The 15,884-nt window shown below is 33.6% G+C and overlaps 2 protein-coding genes across 2 annotated transcripts in view; both read left to right on the plus strand.

Annotated features, from left to right (window-relative positions):
• The window catches only part of LOC122538830 (dorsal-ventral patterning protein tolloid-like), a gene marked incomplete at its 5' end in the record, with an annotated part of 383,300 nt that extends 372,310 nt beyond the window's left edge, over positions 1-10,990 (plus strand). Inside the window, one exon of the mRNA XM_043673269.1 lies at positions 10,815-10,990. Coding sequence (XP_043529204.1) covers positions 10,815-10,990 — 176 coding nt within the window. The remainder of the gene's footprint in view (positions 1-10,814) is intronic.
• The window catches only part of LOC122538828 (dystroglycan-like), a 192,661-nt gene that overhangs the window by 44,166 nt on the left and 132,611 nt on the right, over positions 1-15,884 (plus strand). The window lies entirely within an intron of this gene.

A 15,884-nucleotide genomic window follows, 5' to 3' on the forward strand; every position in this document is an offset into this window, starting at 1 on the left:
AAGATTGAAATTTGCTCGTCAAAGGCTTTGTTTTTCCGAGGAAATCGAGTTTATCGGGCACACTTGAATTTAGTTAATTCCGCAAAGGAGAGCACGGGAATAAGTGGAAAAGCGTGGAATAAAATTTGCTCGTTGAAGCAAAAGCATTTTCAAGAGAATAGATTTCGAATGTGTCTCGTTAAAAATTGCCTTGGTAACTCGGTTTTCTCGAAAACGAAGCTTTCAAAGAAATTCTGTTCTACATTTTTTTACTCATTTTCATGAACAGTAGATTAACGTCACGTTAATTATTATTTTCTATCTAGAATTAAGGTGTACTAAATTTAGGTACACTGAATAAACTTTCAAACTTATTCGACAAATTATCAACACGTGTATTTGGTAAATTTTCAAACTCGATCTTCTCGAAAACAAATTCTGTTCTACATTTTTTATTCATTTTCATGCGTGAGGTAACGTCACATTAATTATTTTCTATCCGGAATTAAATTTAGGTACACTGAATAAACTTTCAAACTCATTCGACAAATTATCAACACGTGTATTTGGTAAATTTTCAAACTCAGTCTTTCGACAAAGAAATTCTATTCTACATTTTCTATTCATTTTCGCGCGTAGAATAATTTCATATTAATGATTTTTTTTCTATCTAGAATTAAGGTATACTGTATAAACTTTCAAGCTCGATCATCTCGAGAACGAAGGCTCTAACGAAAAAATTTATTTTTCGTATCTTTTCTTCTCGATCTGTTTTTACACGTAGAATCACTCTCACTCAGTAAAGGTTTTACGTAAAGGTTTTTCTCGCGATAAAGATTTCCTCCGATCTGTAAAACATACTATAGGGTGACTACTGAAATACTGAAGGGTTTGAAAAAGTCGTAACTTGTTCATTATCAATCTTTTTTATTTTCTTTTTTCGTAGCATCTCTCGGAGATTAAAAATACATAATACTAAGAAAAAAATCCATTAATTATATTTCCAAATAAAAATATAAATATTTAATATTTTATAAAAAAATAATATAATTTATATATTATAAATATTATATAATTAATATAATTATATAATATAAATAATATAATTTATATATTATAAATATTATATAATTTATATAATATAAATAATATAAAATATATATTTAATTTTATATAAAATACATATTTATTATTTATATATTATATGTATAAAAAATATATTTTCAAGTAAAAGAAAAAAATTTAAAGAAACATGTTTGTACAGGGTGGTCACTGAAAGACCGGATGATGTCCGAAATAAAAATAACTTTTACAAACAAACTTTTCTTTAATTTAATTTATTACTTCATTTGGAAATATAATAATGAATGACCACCATTTTCCTGCTCACAAATACTGGCTTTTTCAACCCTTCAGTTTTTCAGTGGTACAGTGTATTACACACTATAGCAGTGACGGCGAACCTTTTTGAGAAGCAGGTCAAATTTTGTTCATTATTTTTTTAGTACTAGCTCGTGGATCACAAGTCAGTGGCGTCACTTGGAAAGGGGGAGGGGAGGATGGTTAGAAACTATTTTTTTTTTGGTTCTCACTTTTGTAATCCTCTAAAAGGTTTACGTTTCCCTTTTGTTTTACAACTTTTACTTTTGCAAGTGAAGAGCAAGAAATAAATGTCGACGTCAGAAAATTGATATAAAAGGGATGGCATCGTGCCCACTCACCCCTGCACTATACATTAGATATATATACACTTTATTTCTTAATATTTTTTATTGTCTGCTCTCTCTTTTATTATAGAAAAAACTAGCAAAGCTACCCATTCTATAAGAATGGAATCTAGTGTGTTTTTTACTGTTTATTACATCTGTTTAATCGTAAGCGCTATATAAAATTTTTTGAACACAACTAACTCATATAACATTTAAGACTTAAAATACAAAACCAAGTCGTAAATCCTCCATAAAACACAATTATACATTTATTTCTCACTTTTAAACTCTAACCGAACACTTGTAATTTTCTTAACATTTTTTGAAAAGAGGAGTTCGAGAAATAATTAAAATTCTTTTACATATATGATGATAAGTTTATAAAAGTGTCAACGCGTAGGTCAGTGTCTGACTCGCGGGTCATAGGTTCGCCGTCGTTGCCCTATAGTATATTCTAAAGATCGGTGGAAATCTATCCACAGTAGTTGAAATTAACGCGGTTGGAACGGCGGCTAAACGAAAGAAAGCAGGCTTAGAAAGAGGTTAATCCGCGTTAAAATACGCGAAACTACGACGGGTGTTTGCGGCTCGGATCGAGGCTCGCTCTTTCGTTCGACCCAACCCAGAGTTCGGGTAGATTCCGGTATAAATAACTCGAGGAGAGTCCGCGCACGCAAATAGGCACGGATAGTATCCTATACGTGCTTCGGATCGTTTCGAATATCGTTCGAGATTGCGCGGGCTTCGCGAATTTTCCTCGAAATTCCGAGAGTAGTCGAGCGACGAAAAAATGTTTGTCGGAAAAGACGAGAAAATCGTCCTCGAATTGGCGATGCTGTGAGTCGTGTGTCCGGTCATCTCTCGGTGTGTCTCGTTTCGCTTCCTTAAACTTGCGAGCGATTCAATTCGCGTGCAACGAGCTTGTCATCCCGGGGCTAATTTCAGAGTCAATTGCCAGCGTGTCACGACTTTTCTTCCTCGCTAAACTTTCATATCTAGAATTTCAGTTTATTACTACAGTTGAACACTGTAGATGATTAATTCATAAATATGTCGGTGATACTACGTAAAAGAAAGAAAATGAATCAGGGTTCGTTGGGTGTGCAAATAAAATTTAAGAGATTTTCGTTGTTTTGTGTTCTAAAAGTTTAATTATAAATATTGTAGATAATTAATTTTTATACATCATCGATTTATATCAGTGAAGAAAAGTAGTGTACGTAAAAAAAAAATTCATTTTCATTGCTTTAAACTGTATTCGCGGTATTATTAATATTTAATTATTACTAAAATATATTTTTATTATAAAACTTTATTTATAATTTAAATTTATATTCATTTTAAAATTAATATAATTTAATAAAGTTTTATAATAAAAATAATTATATAATATATATATATATATATAATTTTAATTTTAAATTAAACTTAATTCTATTTAATGTAAATAAATAATTTTATATGAAATTTTATCTAAAAACACTTTCCAGTACTTTTACTATATTACGAATTACTTCTATTAGAAATTGACGGGCAATTTGTACACACAAGTATAATACTTAATTCAATTAAAATAATTTAATTAATTCACTATTAAATCCTCCTTCAAATTAATATTAAAATTGATTATCTAAAAAAAAATTTAATTTCTTACAATTCATTTATTCTTACATATACTACACATTGATTTAAAATATTATTTTACAAAAGTTTTATCTAGTAATTAATTTTTATTTACGAATTTTAATAACAGTACATAAATATAATTTAAGTACATCCTATGCTAATTACAATTTTGTACCGGATTGTATACTGTTGATAAACCAAGTCGGATCGCTTGTTCAACAGCGCAAACCAACGTGGTGCGCGAACCTTCTGGTCTTCGAAAGTATCCGAGTGTCCGAGGCAAACAGCCTGGATCCTTTGGAATCGTTGTCAATTGGTGTAAATCGGCGTGAAACCGAGGGGGGAGACTAGAGATCGAGGAGTCTCGCCTGGTGGACCAACACGTAGACGAAAGGGAAAAGCAGGCGTGCACACACGGTCCCATGTGTGTTCTCTCGCGCGCCCGAATGCGAATCCGCGCTGGCTCCCTGCCAGGATTAGTCATCCGAGACGCGGATCTCTCTCGAGGCCTCGGCTACGTGCGCGAACTCGGCAAGGAGGCCTCGAATGCACGATTCGTCGTGTTTGGATTGTCGAATTTCAGGTGCGCGCGAACCATTTCATCGAGTCGTCCTCTTCTTGGGGAACCAGAGAGGCAAGGTATCACCTTCTCGTTTTCACCTTCTCACGACGAGAGAAAATTTTCGTCCTCGTACGGGACGCGTTGCTTCGAAAACGATCGCGGAGATGTCTTGGGTTAATTGATCGCGAGAACTTGGTTGAAACTGCGAATAAAATAATACACTGGCCAGCGATCCATCATTCTTCTGCTCTCAATTTATGCCTGGTTCTGGCAGCTTCGTTAATTTTTTTCAACCTCTGCAAGATTTTCTGCGCCGTTTTGTTTTCGTTGTTCGATGGAGTGAAATAATCGTACTGACGGAAAGGTTGTTTCTCCGCAAGTTCGAGGGTAACAAATTTGTTATAAGGAGCAAATTAAACAGAGGAGCATAGTGGAAAGAAGAATTTGTTCGTGGCTGTTATTTAACGCTATGGACACGTGCGTCCTAACAGCGACTTTATTGTCTATTTTATGTAATCTCCTCGTATTAGGTTTTATTAACAAAGGAGCGTATCGTACAGAGTGGAAAGAAGAGTTTGTTCGTGGCTGTCATTTAACGTTATGGACACGTGCGTCCTAACAACGACTTTATTGTCTATTTTATGTAACCTTCTTATTAGGTTTTACTAACGTTTTGATTTATCATAGTTATAGCATCAGTATGAATCGAATGATAAAACTAACTGTTAACGTTATTCGAAATATAAACGTCCATGCGACCAAAATGATAAAGTCGCTGTTAGAACCCGCGTCCGCAGTCTTAATCAGAAAGAAAATTACATAAGAATTATTATGTAATTATGTAATAAAAATATTATTATATTATATAATAATAGTAGTGTTGTTATTATATATTATATAATTAACAGTTCTCTTGAAAAATGGCAAAAAAGTTTCTTAATCATTTAACATCGCGTACGCGTCCATGCTAACAGCGACTTTATACAATTCTGGATTAAGTTTCATCAACATTTGATTTATCATAGTTGTAGCATCAGTATACAGTGTACGTACAGTATAACAATCAAATAATGAAATTCTTAACATCATTCGAAACATAAATTACATCTACACGTCCAGAATCATAAAGTCGCTGTTAGAACGCACGCGTCAAACATTTTTGCCCATTTTCCAAAGAACTGTTTGGTTCCATTACTTTCGTGACGAATAGGATACAATAGAGAAAAAGAAGTTGGACCCTGAAATTCAAGGTCAAGGTCAATTTTGTGGCAGATTCTTTACATACATTCCCATCAAATGGAAGGTGTAGAATTTATCTATCATAGCTATGGACAAACTTCTCTTTTCCACCCTGTACATGTTATTAAGCAATTTCTGAAAAATAAAATCTGCTCGATACTTTGTATCATCGTTCGTTTCTCTCCTTTCTGTTTCATCTTCTCGACTGCGTTCCCGAGTGTAAAAATTCAGTATTGCTTCTGGTCTGACCAGCCGCGTGTTTCATTAAAATGTTCCACGTTATTTGACGACTTTCGCGGCGGGTTTTTGTTCTTTCTGTTCGTCGTAACGCCCTTGAAGAAGACCCTCCCCCTACCGGAAAACGAGCCACTCAAACGTAGACGAGTGCTCCTTCTCTTGGTAACAGACGACGAGTAACGAGGATGGTCTTGTTACGTTACGTCTCGTTTCCAGCCGTGCTCATTTCCGATACGCGTGGTTCTCTGTTTCCAAGCTCCTTCATTCACCTTCGAAAATCCCACTCACTATACATAAAAAATAATATTTATTTGATAATATTTGCTGGTGATTAAATAAAATAATGGATACGAGTTAATAATCAATATACTGAGTCACCACTCAAATGAACTCTTTTTTATAATACAACTCGTTGTCAGTGAACTCGTTTTCACAACTCCCCCGATCTCTTGTTTTTTCAAAAAAGAAAACAACTCACGTTTTTGAAATAATGATCTGTAATGCTACAACATGCATCTCCTTTTTTACCCATCACTCGCGCGAAATTGCAGGAGATTTCTCGTTCCCGCAGAAACTCCGTTTGATCGTGGTGTTTTATCACGCTGCGCAAACCTCGAAAGAAATTTCCCACATTTCTCATCCAAAGATTCGTAATTTTTCGTAATTTCACGAGTTTACCCTCGTTTGCAGCTGTTTGAATCCTTTCACGTTCTCCACCCTTCCGTTTCGAGACGCTGAATTTTTCACAAGTTCAACCTCATTTCGCTAAACTGTTCAATTACATGCTTACATAATGTGTTGTATATTTGTTCATTAATAATTAATTTAATTCCATTATATAATCATTATTAATAGTGTATATATATATATTTTTTTTATAAAATTATAAAAAAATAAAAATAATAAATATTTCTATAAAATTATAAAAAAAATAAATGTTTGGTATATAAACAAATATTAAAATAAAAAATACTCATATAAATATTAAAATACAAAATATTAAATATTTTTTATAATTATTACAAAATATTAAATATTTATTTCATACAAAATATAAAATATTAAGTCTTTTTACAATTATTACATGATATTAAATATTTTTATAATTATTACAAAATATTAAATATTTATTTTATATAAAATACAAAATATTAAATATTTATTTCATACAAAATATAAAATGTTAAGTCTTTTTACAATTATTACATAATATTAAATATTTTTATAATTATTACAAAATATTAAATATTTATTTTATATAAAATACAAAATATTAAATATTTATTTCATACAAAATATAAAATGTTAAGTCTTTTTACAATTATTACATAATATTAAATATTTTTATAATTATTACAAAATATTAAATATTTATTTTATATAAAATACAAAATATTAAATATTTATTTCATATAAAATACAAAATATTAAACATTTATTTCATATAATGTAAAATACAAAAGTATTCATACAACAATAATAATTATTTATGAAACTTAAACATATTCATTTAAACGCCACGAATTTTTCCATCTTGTCTCGAAACGCTAAATTCCTTACTCTCGCACTCAACCCAGCTCATATCTCTCATGTTCTTCGCGTTTTCCGCGACTCAACGTTCTCAAACACTGCCGCGACACATTCGGTTACGATTTCATCCCGTTTCAGTCCTCCACTGCCAACTCTTTCCACGACAAATTTCCCAACTTCCCTTTTGCTTCGCAAATTCCTCGTGTTCTCCTCCGAATGTTTCGCCAAGTTCCGCGCGTTGTTCGTATCGACGAGATATTTCCAGGCGCGCAGCGGAGAGGCGAAACAAGCGTGAAAGGCAATAATACCTCTTGTCCACCATTATTCCTCTCGTTCTCCTTGATCACTCGCCTTATTTTCTCCGGTTCTTCCGGTTCCGGAGATTTCGATTTCGTCGAAGGTAGGGGGCGGGCTGGTCCGCCAGGAAACCGAGCGAAATTGACCAAACTGTGTGGACCAGACTGTGCGGAGACTGATAAATCCGTACGTAAATATCGTTTGCGCGAGGGACACACGGAAGGGACGCCGAGGCCAATAAGCCGACGACCGAAACGAGGAAATGATCGTGAATTCCGTTCAGTGGCACGCAGTACTCGTATTCGTGTGTGTGTGTGTGTGCGTCACGATCAATTAAAGACCTTGAAGAGCACATAGTTTTTCTTGCAACGTGGACTTTAACTTTAAGTTTATATTTTTCCATGGTGAGAAACAATTATCTCATTCTTCTCGCGAAAGGGGTGAAAACATTTTCAACGTTTCGATACGATACGAATTGCAACCGTTCTTGATCGTACTCGCTATAATTCTTCGATCATTTTCAAGCTGTCACTCTTCGTTGTCACTCTTTTTATACGAATCAAATTCACCCTTTTTCTACAAATTTGTTTTCTCAAGCCACTGTGAAATAAAAATGAAGTAGAATTACTATTCCGAAAGGAAAATTTTACTGCAAGTGTAAAAGTTACCCAATAATCATTTTTCACTGTACATACGTTCATTTTTTTTTTTTTTTTTTTACGGATATCGTATTTACCTTTTTGTAAATAAAATTCACTCTTTCACCCTTTTGCGAGTCAAGTTTTTCTGCAAATTTGTTTTCTCAAGCCATTGTAAAATAAGAATGAACTGTTTCAGAAGAAAAAGTTTTTATTGCACGTGACAAAGTGACGCAAATTGCGCCTACAGACCATGAAATTAGGGTCTCGTGTCGAATCGTTCATGATGACTCAGACCCAAAATTTTCTCACAATACAAGAAAATGAGCAGTATAAAATTCAATTCTACAGGCTGTGCACTCCCCTTTTCAGATCATTTTCATTCACCCATTTGCAAATCAAATTTGTCTTCCCAAGCCAAAATAAAGTTCAACGTACAGTTACTATTCTGAAAGAAAAATTTTACTGCAAGTGTAAAAGTAAAATGACACAAAAATTAAACATGAAATACTTATTTAACGCTGAAAGTATTTATGTATACGTATGTAGAATCATGTATTCATATAATATATAATTCATATAATAATTGTGACAATCTGTAAGAGCGATAGCTGCAACAGAACGATTAACAATAGATCCACTAAACGGTTTGAAGGATCAGTCAAAATATTTCTTGCACGGAATTTGATTTTCGAAAAATCTCTTCAGTGAGGTCTTCGTCTGATTAAAGAATACGTTGATAGAAATAATAAAGTGTAATATGTTACTTCACTTTTGAATCGCCCAAAGTGAATTTGATTTGCTAAAGGGTGAGCTTATATACCATTTATATAAAATGTAAATGAATTTCAATTTGCAATAAGATGAACGTGATCTGCAAAAGGATCGACTTCTAGTACAAAGAGGGTGAATACGATTTGTAGATCTGTAGAATTTGCAAAATCTGTCGAGCGTTTCCTTGGATCGTGGAAGAAAATTCTCTGTTGCCGACGACTCCTTCGTTTTCCGATATTATTCGTTTCGTTCTTTTTTTCATTTTTAATTTCTTCTGCAGAAAATTTAGAATTATTTTCCAGCGGGTATGAACTCTGTTGACCAGGGGAGAAGGGAAATTGATGAACGGTAGGAGGGCTCGAGGTATTCCAAGTGGAATGCGCGACTACGGACAGGCAAGCTTCGGATAATTAACTTTTTTTTTTTTCTCGCCGGGTGAAAATTGAACACGTCGACCGGCGGCCGTGATTAACGGCCCCTGTCCCGGCCGTTTAATTAAATTTAAATAACAATAACCGCGGTGGATCTCTGCGGTCCGCGCGTTTCGCCGATACTCCGCGTAATCTTCGTTCCATAAATTCCGAGTATTTAACGTGGATTACGAAATCCTGAATTGCACGTGTTTTGCGTCTTTTAACGACTGAGCAGCTCCTTTCGGTTTTTTAAGCGAATGAAACTCTGCGTGGCAGCGGGGGCTCTCGAGCAAACTCGATTTCATGCCTCAATTTTTCAACAGGATTCAAGTGCGCGTCCTAACAGCGACTTTATGATTCTGGCCGCGTGGATGTTTTTTTTCGATTTTACGTAATTCTCGTGTTGTAGATTTCACTGATATAATCAGTGTAAATCGAAATAATCAAATGATAAAACTAACTGTTAACATTACTCGAAATATACATTTCATTACATCCACATGTCGAAAATCGTAAAGTCGCTGTTAGAACGCGCGCATCCTCAATGATTGAGAAACTTTCTTGCTATTTTTCAAAAGAACTGTTAGATTGCTTGGAAAAATTTTACCTTTGTAAAATGCAAAGAAAAAAAAGAAAAATTGATCCGCTGTATAAATGTACAGGCTGGGTCAAAAATCACTTCCTATTAAAATAAATCCGTAATTTTTTTTTATTGTATATTTTTTCTAATTTCTTTTTTTACAGATTAAAGTACGTAAAAAGAAAATCACGTTCGAACTTAAATTTAATTCAAAATTAATAAAATTAATTTTTTCTTAAGTAATTTTCCTTACGTTTAAATTTTCTTAAGTAAAATTAGTTTATTCTTAAGTTTTCTTGAGTAATTTTTCTTACGTTTAAGTTTCCTTAAATAAAATTAGTGTTTTCTCAAGTTTTCTTAAGTAAATTTTCTTACGTTTAAGTTTTCTCAAGTAAAATTAGTTTTCTCTTAAGTTTTCTTAAGCAAATTTTCTTACGTTCAAATTTTCTCAAGTAAAATTAGTTTTTTACTCAAGTTTTCTTAAGTAATTTTTCTTACGTTCAAGTTTTCTTAATTAAAATTAGTTTTTTTTCTCAAGTTTTCTTAAGTAAATTTTCTTACGTTCAAGTTTTCTCAAGTAAAATTAGTTTTTACTCAAGTTTTCTTAAGTAATTTTTCTTACGTTCAAGTTTTCTTAACTAAAATTAGTTTTTACTCAAGTTTTCTTAAGTAAATTTTCTTACGTTCAAGTTTTCTCAAGTAAAATTAATTTTTACTCAAGTTTTCTTAAGTAATTAGTTTTTTCTTATATTAAAATTAATAAAATTTTCTTTCCTTATTCCGATGTTTTATTAAACAAGAAAATAAGCGGGAAGAAACTTTTGGCCCACCCTATACTTTGCATCGTCCACGCGCGATACACGGGACAGACGAGCGACAGCATACCGAGTATTTAGCATAGTGGCAATCCGTTCATAGGCAGGGATTTAACGTTTGGCCGACATTATCGATATAATTGCAACGCTGGCGCTCGCTGCTCCTCGACTAGGATCGGATGATATCAATCAAGATTGGTTCTTGAAATAAAAAAAACGTGGTAATGGCTGGCGGACCGAGTTACCGCGAGGATCAAATCCGACTGATCGGCGGCTTCGTTCGATGTAATTTCATAGTCATTTCGATCGACGTTCGTTTCACCGGCTATTTACGTTATGCTCGCTCGTGAAACACGCGAATTCTCGTTCGAATTTCGAAACGATCACTTTTGTTACGTTCGTACTCGCGTGCGAGACATCGTTTTCAACAGTCGAGTTAATTTTTTCGACGAGTATTATTCGTTCGATTGGCAAAAGGAAGAGTTCGACGAAGAAAATTCTCTCACGCGGCTTGTCTTGGCGCTGAAACAATACTTTAACCCCGTTCGAGCGTTTTATCTCGTTTTCGAGAAACGTGCACCTGTGCGCTGAATTATTTTTAAGCCGCGGGCGAGTAGACTATGTTGTGCAGTCGACGACGAGGAGTAAATGCATTTTACGTTGCTGTGAAATTGACAAAATTTCCCAGTCGTTTCTTTTTATTACGAAATTGTATCATTTCGTTGCGTTCTTTCATGAGAACTTATATATAATTAATGAGAACTTATATATATATAATTATATATATAATTGACAATTTCTTTTTTTATTCTAAAGTATTCAAAAATGCGTTTAAATTTAGATTTTTCACTCGAACAACAAATGCAAATTTTCTTTGACTCGTCGCTATGAAATTGACAAAATTTCTCAGTCGTTTCTTTTTGTTACGAAATTGTATCGTTTCGTTACGTTCTTTCATGAGAACTTATATATAATTAATGAGAACTTATATATATATATATATATAATTATATATATAATTGACAATTTCTTTTTTTATTCTAAAGTATTCAAAAATGCGTTAAAATTTAGATTTATCACTCGAACAACAAATGCAAATTTTCTTTGACTCGTCGCTGCGAAATTGACAAAATTTCCTAGTCGTTTTCTTTTTGTTACGAAATTGTATCGTTTCGTTGCGTTCTTTCATGAGAACTTATATATAATTAATGAGAACTTATATATATATATATAATTATATATATAATTGACAATTTCTTTTTTTATTCTAAAGTATTCAAAAATGCGTTTAAATTTAGATTTTTCACTCGAACAACAAATGCAAATTTTCTTTGACTCGTCGCTATGAAATTGACAAAATTTCTCAGTCGTTTCTTTTTGTTACGAAATTGTATCATTTCGTTGCGTTCTTTCATGAGAACTCATATATATAAAATTGACAATTTCTTTTTTTATACTAAAGTATTCAAAAATGCGTTAGAATCACAAATATGTTTTATCTAGATTTTTCACTCGAACAACAAATGCAAATTTTCTTTGACTCGTCGCTGCGAAATTGACAAAATTTCCCAGTCGTTTCTTTTTGTTACGAAATTGTATCGTTTCGTTGCGTTCTTTCATAAGAACTTATATATATGTAATTGACAATTTCTTTTTTTATTCTAAAGTATTCCAAAATGCGTTAAAATCACGAATATGTCTTATCTAGATTTTTCACTTGAACAACAAACGCAAATTTTCTTTGTCGTCAAATCGAAAAGAGTCAAACTACTTTTTATGACGAGTATACTCGAGAGAGTTAATCGAAAATAAAAGAGAATCGAAAATGAAAGTTGTTGGATCAAGATAACGTTCAGTAAGAGTTAAAGACCCGACAAATCGATACTTGGAACGACTGCTCGAAAGTCTCGTAAAGATTATCTATTGCATCGACGGACTCGTTTCAACCTCTGACGGGGAAAACCTTCTGGAAATTCGTTTCGAAAGGATGATGCTTCGCAACAATGTTTCACGTTCGTCGACGAACACCAAGTATACAGAATGCTCCATTTAAATAAGGCCACCTAAATATCTTTGTTAATTGTGACGATGCGAAAAATTTTTTGTCCAACGTGAATGGTATATGAAGGCCAGTAACTGGTTAGAATATTTTTCTTCAAGGTCGTTGATGCTTTTTTTAGTATATATTTTTTTTATCATATCGTGTAGCTGATAAAAAAAAAAAAAAATAACCTCCTAAATTTAAGTTCTCTGCGTAAATTAATTTATCTCTATCAGTCACAATTCACAGATCTTGATCAATCGAGAGTCTAACAATAAATATAAATAAACATGTTTGCCATTTGCATCATCACGATTCGAAAAAAATATCTAAATGACTTGGCTGAAATGGACCACCCTGTATATACGATCGGGACGATGTAAATCCCGCGAGTAGATAGTTCCTCGAGGACTGGCGCGACGTAACGATTAATTAACCCTTAATGTGACTCCGTGGAAACACCGGTTGCGGCGTCTTGAAGCTCTATTCGATAGTAAATCAGAGACATTGAAATGACGACAGCCGCGAGGATAGGATTAATTAAATTTCGAGCCAACGTGAAACCCTCTCGCAAGTTGTTATTTTTCCTCTGTCTTCTACGTGACACTTAAAATTTCCTGAATTTCTCTTTAGCACGAGGTTCTCATTATTGTTTTCATTATTTAAAGTGAAGAGTCTTCTTCTCCCCCAAAAAGCCAGCGAGAGAGAGAGAGAGAGAGAGAAAGAGAGAGAGAATCGAGAAAATCGACACGCGGAAAGAAAAATTGTGCAAACCACTTGGCGAGAGGAATTGATCGCAACTTGTAGCCCTCGAATTGATTCTCGATTTTCAGCGGTGATCCTCCTCTCGATCCTCGTTGAATTTCACCAGATCTCGCGTAGAATTGGGACGCGAAACGTGGAAAGCGGCGCTCGTCGGACGATTTCGGGGAACGAGAGTTAACGTGCCTAAACGTGCCGATAGATAAGGACAGAGTCGAACGCGCGAGGAGCCAGAAGGGTTGCTGAATAATCCAGACAACCCTTGGAATCTTGGAAGGCGATGCGACGCGCTTCTCCAGCGGGATACGCGTCGCGTTTTAAATCCGCTGCAGGAGAATGGGAGGAGGGGGGGGGGGAGGGAGAGGACGAGATGGAGGAGATAAAGCGACGCGAGCGAAATGACGGGAATTCGAGAGCCTCGCGGGACGTCGAAACTAAAACTCTCCACTCTACCGAAGGATCGTAAAATACACACTATGCTTTCGAGGGGTGGTTTTCATTTCGAGATTTTTATTCGTATCATTTCTTTTGTTTCTTTCTATTTTTTTTCTTTTTTTTTTTTCATTCGTTCATACATGTGTAGATTATTAGATTTTTTTCTCTCTCAACTTTGGATTTTCAGGTCCGATTGTTCGTTTTGAGTAATAATAATGATATATACTATGATATATACTATATATATATCAGTTTAATCTGTGAAGAGTAATATATAGTGATATAAAGGTCTAGGGTTTTAGGTTAGGTTTATGCTACTAATGTATATACCATATATATTAATTTAATCTGTGAAAAGTAATAGGGTTTAGGTTAGGTTTATGCTACTAATGTATACCATATATATTAATTTAATCTGTGAAAAGTAATAAGGTTTAGGTTAGGTTTATGCTACTAATGTATATACCATATATATTAATTTAATCTGTGAAAAGTAATAGGGTTTAAGTTAGGTTTATGCTACTAATGTATACCATATATATTAATTTAATCTGTGAAAAGTAATAAGGTTTAGGTTAGGTTTATGCTACTAATGTATATACCATATATATTAATTTAATCTGTGAAAAGTAATAGGGTTTAGGTTAGGTTTATGCTACTAATGTATACCATATATATTAATTTAATTTGTGGAAAGTAATAAGGTTTAGGTTAGGTTTATGCTACTAATGTATACCATGTATATTAATTTAATCTGTGAAAAGTAATATATAGTGATATAAACCTAACCTAAAATATACCTATAACCTATAACCTAAAACTATAGAAAGGATCCGTAATTTTGTCACAAGTTAAATAAACGTGTCTTTGTACAGAATGCGTTCACAGTGAATTTACAGATATCAACTATCTAATAATTAACTAAAACTAAACGCACGCAACTTAAAACTAAGGCGCACGCATCCCACGATGTCTCTGTAAGATTTCTCGTCGTTGCCCCGCTGGAAGGGTAAAATACGAAAAATTCGCTTCGAAAGTTTAATCGATGTGCACACGATGAAGGTTCAACTTATAATGACTATTTTCCTGTTCAACTTTCAGGCAAGGTCAGTGATGCACAGCAGGTAGTAATCTTTGTCACAACGCTTTCAAAAACACTTTTTCTATTCAATCAATAATTTTATTGTTTCGTAGCCTTCATTAATTTAAGGCAACAATGAATACTGTAATTTCTATATTTTTTACAAAGTGCAAACTACGTTTGCATGGCTAGTTTTTAACTTATAATTATTGTTGAGATATACTAAATGCTAATTTATAAGTCTGTGACATATAATACTAATTTATGTAGAAAATAATTATATTACAGTTCAAAAATTAAATTGATCGTTTTCTTAAGAACAGCTATGCAAATAAGAAATTGTTCGCATTTAATTCAGTAATTTTAAAATGTAGATGTAACATTATTCCACAGACGAGTAAAATGTTAATATTAACATATACATATATGTATATAGGCAGAATTTCCATGCTTCCAAAACACTTCCTCTTAAGCGTGTTTCATACATCATTTGCAACTGGAAGATGGTACGATTTCCATCATTCGTCGTTCCTTCGCGATATTCAAGGGAAGTTCTTTGAACCGGAAACTACGTGTGTCCGAGGCACATGGTTTGCTGGTCTTACTTATGGTTGAGCCGGGACAGGCTCGGTTGTGAAATTGTCGTGAGATCTACCTCACGTATCCAACGTTTCTGTGTCGTGCAACTTTGTCCAACCTAATGGTGTTTCAATATCAATAGTTTGCACACTTTACGATCGTGGTTGCTCTCTCTCCTCTCGTGTATCTGGCTGCTACCTTTCGAAGGATAAACGTAGAATACAAGCTTCCCAGCTGATTGAAGCGTATTAGAAGCCAAACAGTGATAAATGATTTTCGTATGAATTATTTTTCTCATCAAAATCTTCAATATATCATATATACAGGGTGTTTCGTAACTTCGGGAGCTGATTGTACGCTTAAAAATAATGAAAAAAAGTCAGATAAATAAATGTTCTATCTGTCTTCGTTTACGAGATATAATGAATTTTCTGTTTTAATTACTTTTACAAAAGATGCTCGAAATGACCACCTTGCATTTGAAGACAAACCTGCACGCGTCTTGTCATTCATCTGGTTACTCTCTCTATCATTCCTGGTGTTTCTCGAATTTGTCGGAAGCCTTGCTCTATTCTATTTCGTAGTAT

This window comes from Frieseomelitta varia, unplaced genomic scaffold (genome assembly GCF_011392965.1).
Source record: "Frieseomelitta varia isolate USP_RPSP 00005682 unplaced genomic scaffold, Fvar_1.2 scaffold_180, whole genome shotgun sequence".
NCBI classification, from domain to species: Eukaryota; Metazoa; Arthropoda; class Insecta; order Hymenoptera; family Apidae; genus Frieseomelitta; species Frieseomelitta varia.